Source organism: Mastomys coucha, unplaced genomic scaffold, assembly GCF_008632895.1.
Source record: "Mastomys coucha isolate ucsf_1 unplaced genomic scaffold, UCSF_Mcou_1 pScaffold13, whole genome shotgun sequence".
In the NCBI taxonomy this organism is placed as follows: domain Eukaryota; kingdom Metazoa; phylum Chordata; class Mammalia; order Rodentia; family Muridae; genus Mastomys; species Mastomys coucha.
The window spans coordinates 52,220,816-52,230,595 of record NW_022196895.1 but is presented as its reverse complement, the minus strand read 5'-3'; the positions used below and the strand labels follow the sequence as shown (position 1 = coordinate 52,230,595).

Here is a 9,780-nt window from a genome sequence, read left to right as displayed (position 1 = left end):
TCATCTGGAGGCATTTAGAGAAGTTAAATTTGGAAGCACAACTCAGGAAACTCGATATTCATGATGGTCAGATTCACGATGGAAACATTTATAAATATAGTTAATTTTAAAGCAGTTTCTATTTACGCTATGTAAAGAACACTGTTCTAAACGCACCAACCTTAGTGTCTTTTCCAAAGACCTTGGAATGAAAACAAATCCAGTTCTCCGACACAAAGAGCTTTCCTTGGTACAGAATTTCTTTCTGGAGGGCACAGGTAAAACCTAGGAGACAGAGAGGCAGAACAACCCAACTTAGAATCTCAGCAAGCCGCTATTATTCCCACGATTTCTATTTCAAGCAAACATTTGCCTTTATCTCGGTTTCTAAATATACCCTCGTACTCCCAAAGTTCTGTTGTTAGTGACCGAGAGAAGCGAGCCTCTTCAGGGCTAGCGCCCACATTTAATGCAACTTCAGAATGGCCTGTCTTGTTTGGCTGTTGTTATTTTGTTTGTTTTTTCCTAAAATTTTCTAAAGAAAGCTTAGCGCGGCCAGAGATGGTCCCGCCCGCCATCTTTGTGATACTGGCTGTGCATGGCCTCCAAAACCTTCAGGTCTGCTACTCTGACTTTCAAACATGAGCTCGGTGAGTTTGGGTGAAAGCGTGCCCAGAAGTGTGTCTGCCATCTTTTCTTCTTGAACGATGACCATGCTCAATGAGCATGCTCAGACCCAGACCCACCTCCAAAATGATTTCCTGTCTAAGTAGTATTTCCCAGAGTCAAAGCCCCAGGCTTCCTTTCCCTTCCTTTGAGGGGGCATTGCTTTGGAAATAACTCCTGTGCTCTTTACCCACTGCAGGTAAAAAATATTCTTCATTTTTTTACTTTCTTGGCTGTACATGTTTTTGCACTTATTTTTTTTTTTTTTAAGAAAAGGTATTGTTGCACAGCCCAGGCTAGCCTGGAGTTCAAGATTTAGGCCTGATTGGCCTCGGACTTGACATCCTCCTATTCTAGTCTCTTGAGTGTTGGGATTGCAGATGCACACCAGCAGACCCAGCTCCAGAGTCATCTTTAGTAGAATAAAGTGGCGTGTGTGTGTGTGTTTGTGTGTGTGTGTGTGTGTGTGTGTGTGTGTATGTGAGGCTTGGGTGTGTTTTCAAATCAAAGTCTTAGAGTCTTAGAATAAGAGTAAAAATGGGAGGCCAAGTCTACCACTGCCCCCTAGAAACCAAGCACGATGTTTTAGAAACCTCTCCAATTGGCAACCGTGTGTCACCTGCGTGTGACTATAAATGCTCTTCCCAGAATCCTAATGACTCGATGGGGGGAAGATCACATGACCACATCTTCTGCCAGGGGACCAACATCTTGACTTAACAAGTGTACACTGAGAGAGAGGCTAGAGTTGTGGGTCTTGTGACGAGCCACATGCTGAGCTGGCATGCTGAGTTGGCATGCTGAGCTGGGAAGCCACTTGGATGCGCCCACTGGGCTTTGCATAGCCCAGGCGTGACTACTTCTGTAAGCGAGGCACTGTGCTCTCTTTTAGCCTCTTGTGGAAGCCTTTTCTGCCCTAGGCTTATTGTCCCAAATCTCAGGATGATTCACTCACAAACATTACAGCATGAATGGAAATGGCAAGGGGACCTTTGTGGAACTCTCCTGGATGACTCCGGATTGCCAGAGCTGGCTATTCCTTCCGTCTTATGCTCTAAGGTCTTAGGGAAAGGTGAGCGCAGCTGACATTACTGTCATGACATGACCTCTACCTTCCAGGAACTTTTTTCTTGGCGACCGAATCCTTGAAATGGCCTTTCCTTCTTCTACATTTCTTAGATAACTCAAAAAATAAGAATAAAAAAACCCAAAAGGCTTTTTAAAATATTATTTTTAAGTGTATGCATGTTTTGCCTGCATGTATGTCTGTATACCACATTCATGCCTAGTGCCCTTGGAGGCCAGAAGAGGGCACTGGCTCCTTGGGACTGGAGTTACAGACAGTTTCGAGATGCCATGTGAGTGCTAGGGAATTAAACCCAGGTACTGTTGAGCCATGCCTCCAGTCCTCTTAGCCAGCCTTTTAAATATGTATCTTAAAAAACAAAACAACAACAACAAAAAACCAACAACAATTTTTAAACAGGCTTAAATTAAATAGGACTTACTTTGCCTCAGTGGCTCTTCAGTTGGGACATCCAGGAATAACTTATGAAAGTGCATGTTCGCCTTGTACTGCAGAAGGAACACAGGCATCAACACTTGATAATTTTTCACCCTTCACACGTTTTAACTCTAGTTTAAACCAATTAATTTTCCAATTCGATCCTTCAGTGAGACACAAGGGACACAGGGTCACCTAGGTTCATGTTCCAACACAATTAACACCTTGCTGGGAGGCCAGCTGATCATCTGACAGGACAAAGGTACCCCTAATAAGGCAGGAGGACTCTGGCCGGGGGAATGTGCCAATGAAACACACCTAAGCACTGTGGGAAAGTTCAGGGCTTAGAAGGTTTGCACTCAGATGACCCTGAACTTGAAGTCTTTGGCTCTACTTTGCCTTGGTATGTGGACATGCCCTCATTATATAACTTCCCTGGGCCTCAGTTTCTTTGTTCTGTGCCTGACGTCAAAAGAATTCCCTGCCTTGGAGGGATACCACCAGGCTTACATTGAGGTAAAACACTGGGAGAGCCAACCGCTCAGGACAGCGGGTGGACACTGTTAATATGTGCTCATGAAAGCACATGAGGTCAGACACGGAAGAGCAGGGCATAACACTCCAGGGCAGCACAAGGCCCACGGGCCTGAAGGACTGCAATTGGCTTCGTTGCAAATTGCACCTGTCTCCACAACTATGGAAATAATAGGACAATGCTTACCACAGGCATTGTCCTCTCTACCTTAACCCCAAATACCCCATTCCAGGGTTAGCACACTGTGTATCAGGGATACTGAGGAACATGGCCGCACACTGATTGAGAGGCAGATCTAGGTCCTTTAGTGACAGAGGATCTGCCTTTAGAATGCTTCCGAGAAAATATGTGATAAAACTAGTTCTCAATGTTCTTAATGCTAAGACCCTATAATACGGTTCCTCTTGTTGTTCCTCTATCATAAAATTGTGTTTGTTGCTACTTCATAAGTATAATTTTGCTAGTTAAGAATCTCAATGTAAATATCTGATATGGAGCAGGTCTGACATATGATCCTAGGGAAATAGTCATTCAATCCCCAAAGGGATCGAGACCCACAGGTTGAGAACCACTGTTATAAGAAGTCTGGAAAGCAGGCCTTTGATGGTGTGCTATCTGAACCAGCAGAGCTCTCCACCGCAAAACCAGCCCTTCTATTGGCATAAAGAAATTCTATGGATCAGGTCATCAAGATAGCAGACAGCTCCAAGTCAGCTGTTTAAGAGACAAACATCTTGTGCGAAGTGAATTAATGAATGCTGCCTCCCATGTGTGCATGTGGCATCAGAGTTCTGGGGGTTCTTCCTGTGACGATTCCCATTCTGGTCCTCCATCCTAGGAGACTTGAATTTGTACATCTTCAGGTCTGCATCGGTGATGAAAGCTTTATGTCCTTGCAGGAGGTTGGGGTGTGTGGAGGGCAGTTGGGGTGTGTGTGGGGAGGTTGGGGTGTGTGGGGAGGTTGGGGTGTGTGGGGAGTGGTGCTTCACAGAGATTTTTGTTTTAATGGTTACAGATAGCATTGACTGTACACTTAATTTCAAATATTCCAGGATAGCTGTTCATCTATCTATAGACCTTAGATCTATAGATCTAAGCTTTGTACTCGGATAACCCTGAACTTGAAGTCTTTGGACTCTATCTGTAAGGCTGGCTATTAGGAAACCTGAGGTGGGAAGACCCCATGTTCAAAGCCAGCCTGGGCTATACTGACTGACCCCTAAGGAGGAGTGCTAAAAGCAACCTTTATAAAACACACACTTTTTTAAAACAGCTGTAGAAATTAAAAAAAAAAAAAAGAATGTAAATTTCATGCTTACGCCAATTGTTTTGTTTGGTTCTTAGAAAACACATATTCATGTATTTAGGGGAGATGTGTACAACAACAAACTTCAGAAAACTGGAGTCAAGGGTTTTGCTCAGTTGCAGAGTGTGTCCTTGGCACAAGGGAGGACTTGGGTTCAACTCAAAGCAACAAACCCCCAAACAAACCCCGAACTCCTGAAAGCTGGCTCCAGTAAAGGCGCTGCACGACAGACCTGGATTTTGTTGCCTCTCTGGATGTACTTAGCACAGAGTGAATGTGACTCCTGACAAAGGGTAACCTGAGTGTTCATAGGTCTTGCTTCTCTGTGTGCTGGGTCCCTGATGCAACTGTATTATAGTGTGTGGATGCCACATTTCCCGTGTTCTGTGAGACATCAGACAAGCACGTGACTATCAGCCCCAGTTCCACAGCCAGGCACTCTGTCTCTCCATGTGTGCTGACCGGTCAACGGTGGAATCTAATAGTCTGGAGGAACAGTGTCCATCTGTCCTTCCACATATTCTAAACCTCTCGTCTATGTTGGCCCTGGTTAGTAGAAAGCTGCATTCCTGGATCCCTTTTCTCCATCAGCTCCAACGGCTACGCTACACTCAGAGCCAATCCACACTGCGGTTCCTCATTACCTACCTGGCTGGAAGACGAAGACTTCTTTCTTTCAGTCTTAGAGTCTGTCTTGCTTTCAGTTTTACAGTCATTCTTATCACTCGACAAATTGGAACCCTCAAAACTGGATTTTGACCTGGGGAAACGAAACCCAACGGGAGGTTATCCAAGGAACAGTTTTATGCCGCTCATGATAACTCCTCACGGTTGTGCCAGGTCACGAGAAAGCTTGACACTTAGTTGTGATACTGGTCAGTGCTCACTACACTCTGAGGGCATTTACCAATCACGTGGTCGGGATGATCCCAGCAGGCCGTCCTGATGAACTGCGGAAAGCGCATTCGAGATGCGAGGATAATTATATCAGTTCAAAAGTGTTTTAATCAATAGAAAGAGGAGTCCTTGAGTCCCATTACCAAAGAAAATTACAGCTGTAGCTCAATCAGAGAATATTTTTGTTTCGCAACCATTAATCTTTAATAAGAATTAACTAAGCGAGGCATTGTGCAGAAAGGCCTTAGGAGCACAAGACGGTCTTTATCTTTAGGGAGCTTGTGGGCACGGGCATCCAACCCTTTTTCCTTTCTTTTTGTTAAAGGCAGTGCGTGCTGTGTGTGGTAGCACATGTCTGTAATCCTAGCACGTGGGAGGCTAAAGCATGAGGCCTTGTATAAACGTCATTTTACACTGGCCTTCTGGTCCTCCTCTCAGTACGGATAGGGAGTGAGAACACCACATTGAGAAGACCCAGAAAGCACTACTGTGTAAGGAAGTGCTCCGCCCACAGAGGACGGTGCTCCACACAGGAGCCCCTGCACTGTGCCTTTCCAGAGAGTCAAAGGTAGTATATTATTCTACCTGTCTCCATTTGCCCACAGGCTACACGTCTTCAAAAGATCTGCCTTTATTTTTATTTATTTATTTATTTTTTGTAATTTGGTAGACAGGGATGGATGCATTTGAGGCTCCCCTGGACTACAAACTTTCCAAATAACAAGAGTGGGGGTTGGGAAGATGACTAAGTGGGTCAAGAGTGGGTGCTAGTCCAGTGTGAGGACCCAATCTTGGATGCCTGGGAGCCGTGTCTGTGTGTGTACATAACCTCAGTACTGGGCTAGGCATTGCTTGAGTTTACTGCCTCTGACTAGCTGAAAACAACGCGCTCCAGGTTCAGTGAGAGACCCTGTTTCACAGGAGTAAGAGGGAGGGAGAAGAGATACCCAAAGTCCTCCTCTGGCCTCTCCATGTGTACACATGGGCACAACCCTCCCTCAACCCCTATGTATACACAAGGCATACTACACACACACACACACACACACACACACACACACACTCACACACACATTATATAGATGGGGGCGGGAGAGAGAGAGAGAGAGAGAGAGAGAGAGAGAGAGAGAGAGAGAGAGAGGCTGATAGACACAGAGAAAGGCAGAGTATAGATTTAGTTGTTATAGGAGTTAGACAGGTTAAAGACAACAGCAGAAGACGAAACAGCCAGATCATGGATTTGCTTTCTCATTTATCATTTTACAATGCTGGAGATCCAGCCCAGGCTCTGGAGTTCAGCAGGCACCAGCAGAGAAGTGGGGATCGGGGCGGGGGTGGGGGGAGAGCTCCACCCTCAAGTGACCTCTCACCCCACAGCATGATCCCAATGGTCAGGGCCTTAGAGAATGGACAGGAGGAATGGGACGCAACAAGAGAGGCAGAAAACATGCAGCCTCGGAAGACAGTGACAGTCAAGTGTGACAAAATAAGAAAAAAGAAATAAAAACGAACATTTCTAAATCTAATTCGTCCTGCCCCCTGACAGTTAAAGGCAGACTTCTGGAATTTGATTGCAGGAGATCTTAAAGCTGGCTCTCCATGTCAGCAGATGTGTCAGTCTGCACGTCTTCAGGCCTGTAGCTGAGAACAGCCATTTCCAAGTGGAGAGGATGCATGAGTTCTAGAGCTGCCACACGAATGTGCTTTGTAATTATATAGTTGCTTTATTGGTAGGGCTCGAAACAGTAGACAGAGTGCCCATATTTTTTATACTCCTTGAGACATTTACACTATCTGAAGGAATTCAGATGCTACAGGGGGACAGACATGGTGGAAGTGGGGGAAGCAGTAGAGGCTGGTTTCTCTGCTCTGAGAACAACTTAGGATGTCTTAGGCTTCTCTGGCACTTTATGATCCACAACACCAAAATCTCAGGAGAGGCACTTCTCAGCTGCTCACAGTAGACACACTTGATCCACTCTGGGCTAGCCAATAAGTACGTTCTCTGGGAATTCTGGAGATCGTTATTTTTTGAAACTATGAGTTTATCTATACCCCACCCGAAAAGATAACCATTTTTATAAATGTTAAAAATAACAATGGCATTTAGATATAGCTGTGATGGTGACTGAAGCAGGAAGGTCATGGTTTAAGGCCATCCTGAGGAATATCGTGAGTTTAGGGCAAGCCTTAGCTATATAAAGCCTTGAATACAAATAACACCAACAAAACAATGCTGGATGTGGTGGTGCACACCTTCTGTCCCAGTGCTTGGGAGGCAGAGGCAAATGTATCTCTGTGAGTTTGAGGTTAGCCCGGGCTACATAGTGAGATCCTGTCTCCAAACAAACAACAAATAAACACCAAGAAAAAAAAAACCCAAGCAAATAAAATAAGGATGGCAAGTATCGCTTCTGTTGACTCAATACATGTTAACAGCATTATGAGGCAGATGTTTTGAAGGACTCTGCACAGTAAGCAAATGCAGTAGGGAGGGCAGTTCTCGCTTTGAGGTCTTTGGGGCACAGACGCTGCTCTGCAGAGCAAACGGGAAGCCCCTTTGCATAGTACTGATTTCTCTGTGTCTCCTCAGCCATGTGAGTCTCACTTCCTATAGCTGCCCACAAGCAAGACCAAAGCCCAGTGCAAAATGAAAGTGCACGAAAGAAACCGTTAGGACTTTCCAGACCAGAGTGAACAGAACATCAGAGCAGGGCCCTTGGCGCTGTGGTGGGCAGAGAACCCCGTGGTTTCCCACGTCTCCTACTGATGCGAGCACAGTTCTTCTCATCTGAAGCCTGGGCAAATCAGAAGGAACCCAAGCATTTGCCTGGCCCGTCATAGAGAAAGCGCTGCAAGAGTGCACACACACACCACGCGCTCTCGTTCAGGAAGTCATTTAATGAGCAGGGTAGGATGTTCCTCTGGGAAACAGCTATAGAAAAAGTGGTGAGAGGTAAGACACCACAAATACGGTATGCAGAGGTGACAGGGATAAACTGAAAAAGGAAACCTGGGTGAGGAGTTACGACTCAGCAACAGTGGCTGAAGGCAAGTGGCTCTCAACAGTGGGAGAAGGCAATGGTTCTAACAGTTCTAACAACGGGGAGGAGATCCCTTACCCTTATTAGAAAGTTCTAGAATCCACATTTAGGACTGGGGATGTGGCTCAGGGGAGAGCAGTTGCCTAGAGTGTGTTCAGTTGGATCCCCAGTACCGAAAACCAAAACCAAACAAAAGGAAAACAACCACCACCAGGCTCTTCTCGCATCTACTCTTCTGCCTGTGAGCATCTCCTAAGCTCCTCTTTGGTAGTTCTGGCCTCTGAGAGTGATGGAGCCTACAGCTATATATTAAAAAAAAAAACAAAACAAAAACAAAACCCTACATCTCTCCTCCTACCTCACAGGCAAACCAGGTCTCCTCTCCCCTCAGCCCCACTTCACAGGACATGGATAGCTCAGCAGATCCCTGGGACGTGGTCTCCTCTGTCCTTCCCTGTGGCTCTCAGGAGAGCGAGGGACAGGGGTGCATGCCCGGAGGCTGATCAGACATGGGCACACTCTGTATGGAGAGGAGATCTCGTGGCTTCCTTGGTCAGCAAATCAGTGATTTCTTTTTTAAAAAAGTAGCCCTTCTGCAGAGGTTCAAGAACAGCAGCAAAAAGTGCTCCTAGGAAGATACGTGAACACCAGGGCAAAGACCAGGGCTGTGGTATTAAGGAACAGTGTACCATGCTTTCTTGCCTACAGTTGAGCCATGCTCTTAAAGACAACCTTAAAACTAGAAACACCAGTGCTCTCTTAAAGAGCCCTGGAGAACAAAGAGTCCACTGAAGACGACTCACCACAGGCCAAGGCTTCTCTTCTGGTCCGGGGACTCGGCCTCCACAGATGACGTCGGAGACTGGGCTGTTGGCGACTTGCTGACCCTCTTTCTGTCCTCCGCACCATTCTCAGCCTCTGAGCTGGAGAAGAGAGAAAGCCACTTCACTTTAGACATCCAGAGGGAGGGGGAAAGAGAAAAGAGGTAGTGGTCTCGCGTTCCCGAGAGAGAAGTAATCTTCATCCCTCACTGGCAGCCTTGGTCCTTCCCAGGCTCCATTCGAAAGGCTGTCTGTGGGAGCCTTAATGGCAGGCAGTAGCTGCAGGTGACACCTGCTTCACTGGTCAATGTCTGGCCACTTAGGATCGCTTAGCTCCTGGTCTGTGCCTGTGGGTCCCAGCTGCTCAACTCTGGCCAGCCTAGGCGTGTGCTGTGCTGCAGATCACCTGGAGGCTGGGAGAACCCCTGTGCGCAGGCGCCCGTGGCTGGCACACATGGGTGGCCTCCTGCAGGTGCTGGGAACCCCCACCCTCTTTGTTTGCACTTCTCTTAAGTCACTTATCACCTTTTGTTGTAGTTGTGACGTCCTGCTTTCTGTTGTTGTTTTAACGAAGCACTTCCCTAAGCCATTTACCGACTGTCATCTTTATAGCCACCCGGGCTAAGTAGGAATTATTACCTTCACGCTAGAGGTGGGAAATCTGAGGCTCTCACTGAGTATCTTGCCCACAGAGCTCACATCTATTTGAGTTCTGCCCCTCCATAAGGTGCTTGTAGACACATCCTTTTTTCTAATTCATCCATTCATTCCATCCATCCGTCCGTCTACCTTCTTTCCCTTTCTCCCACCCCAACTCACCCATTTATTTGCTTCATTCAGTGTGGGAGTTCCAAGGTGGGGCAAGAATTGCCCTCATCTTTATATTAATTCACTCAACAGAGTCTAGGATGGCAGTCAGCTAAGATTAATAGGCAGTGGGGAAAAAAACTAGGCCTGACCTTGTTAAAAGAGAATCAGAGTGAGAGAGAAAGAGAGAGAGAGAGAGAGGAGGAAGAAGAGGAGGAGGA

At 46.4% G+C, this 9,780-nt stretch overlaps 1 protein-coding gene across 2 annotated transcripts in view; it reads right to left on the bottom strand.

Moving 5' to 3' along the window:
- The window catches only part of Gramd2b (GRAM domain containing 2B), a 70,205-nt gene that overhangs the window by 25,298 nt on the left and 35,127 nt on the right, over positions 1–9,780 (bottom strand). For both annotated transcript variants that reach the window (XM_031365714.1, XM_031365715.1), the window contains exons 2-5: positions 8,735–8,854; positions 4,639–4,750; positions 2,154–2,220; positions 161–264 (exon numbers count right to left, since the gene is read on the bottom strand). In XM_031365714.1, the coding sequence (XP_031221574.1) occupies positions 161–264; positions 2,154–2,220; positions 4,639–4,750; positions 8,735–8,854 (403 nt within the window). The remainder of the gene's footprint in view (positions 1–160; positions 265–2,153; positions 2,221–4,638; positions 4,751–8,734; positions 8,855–9,780) is intronic.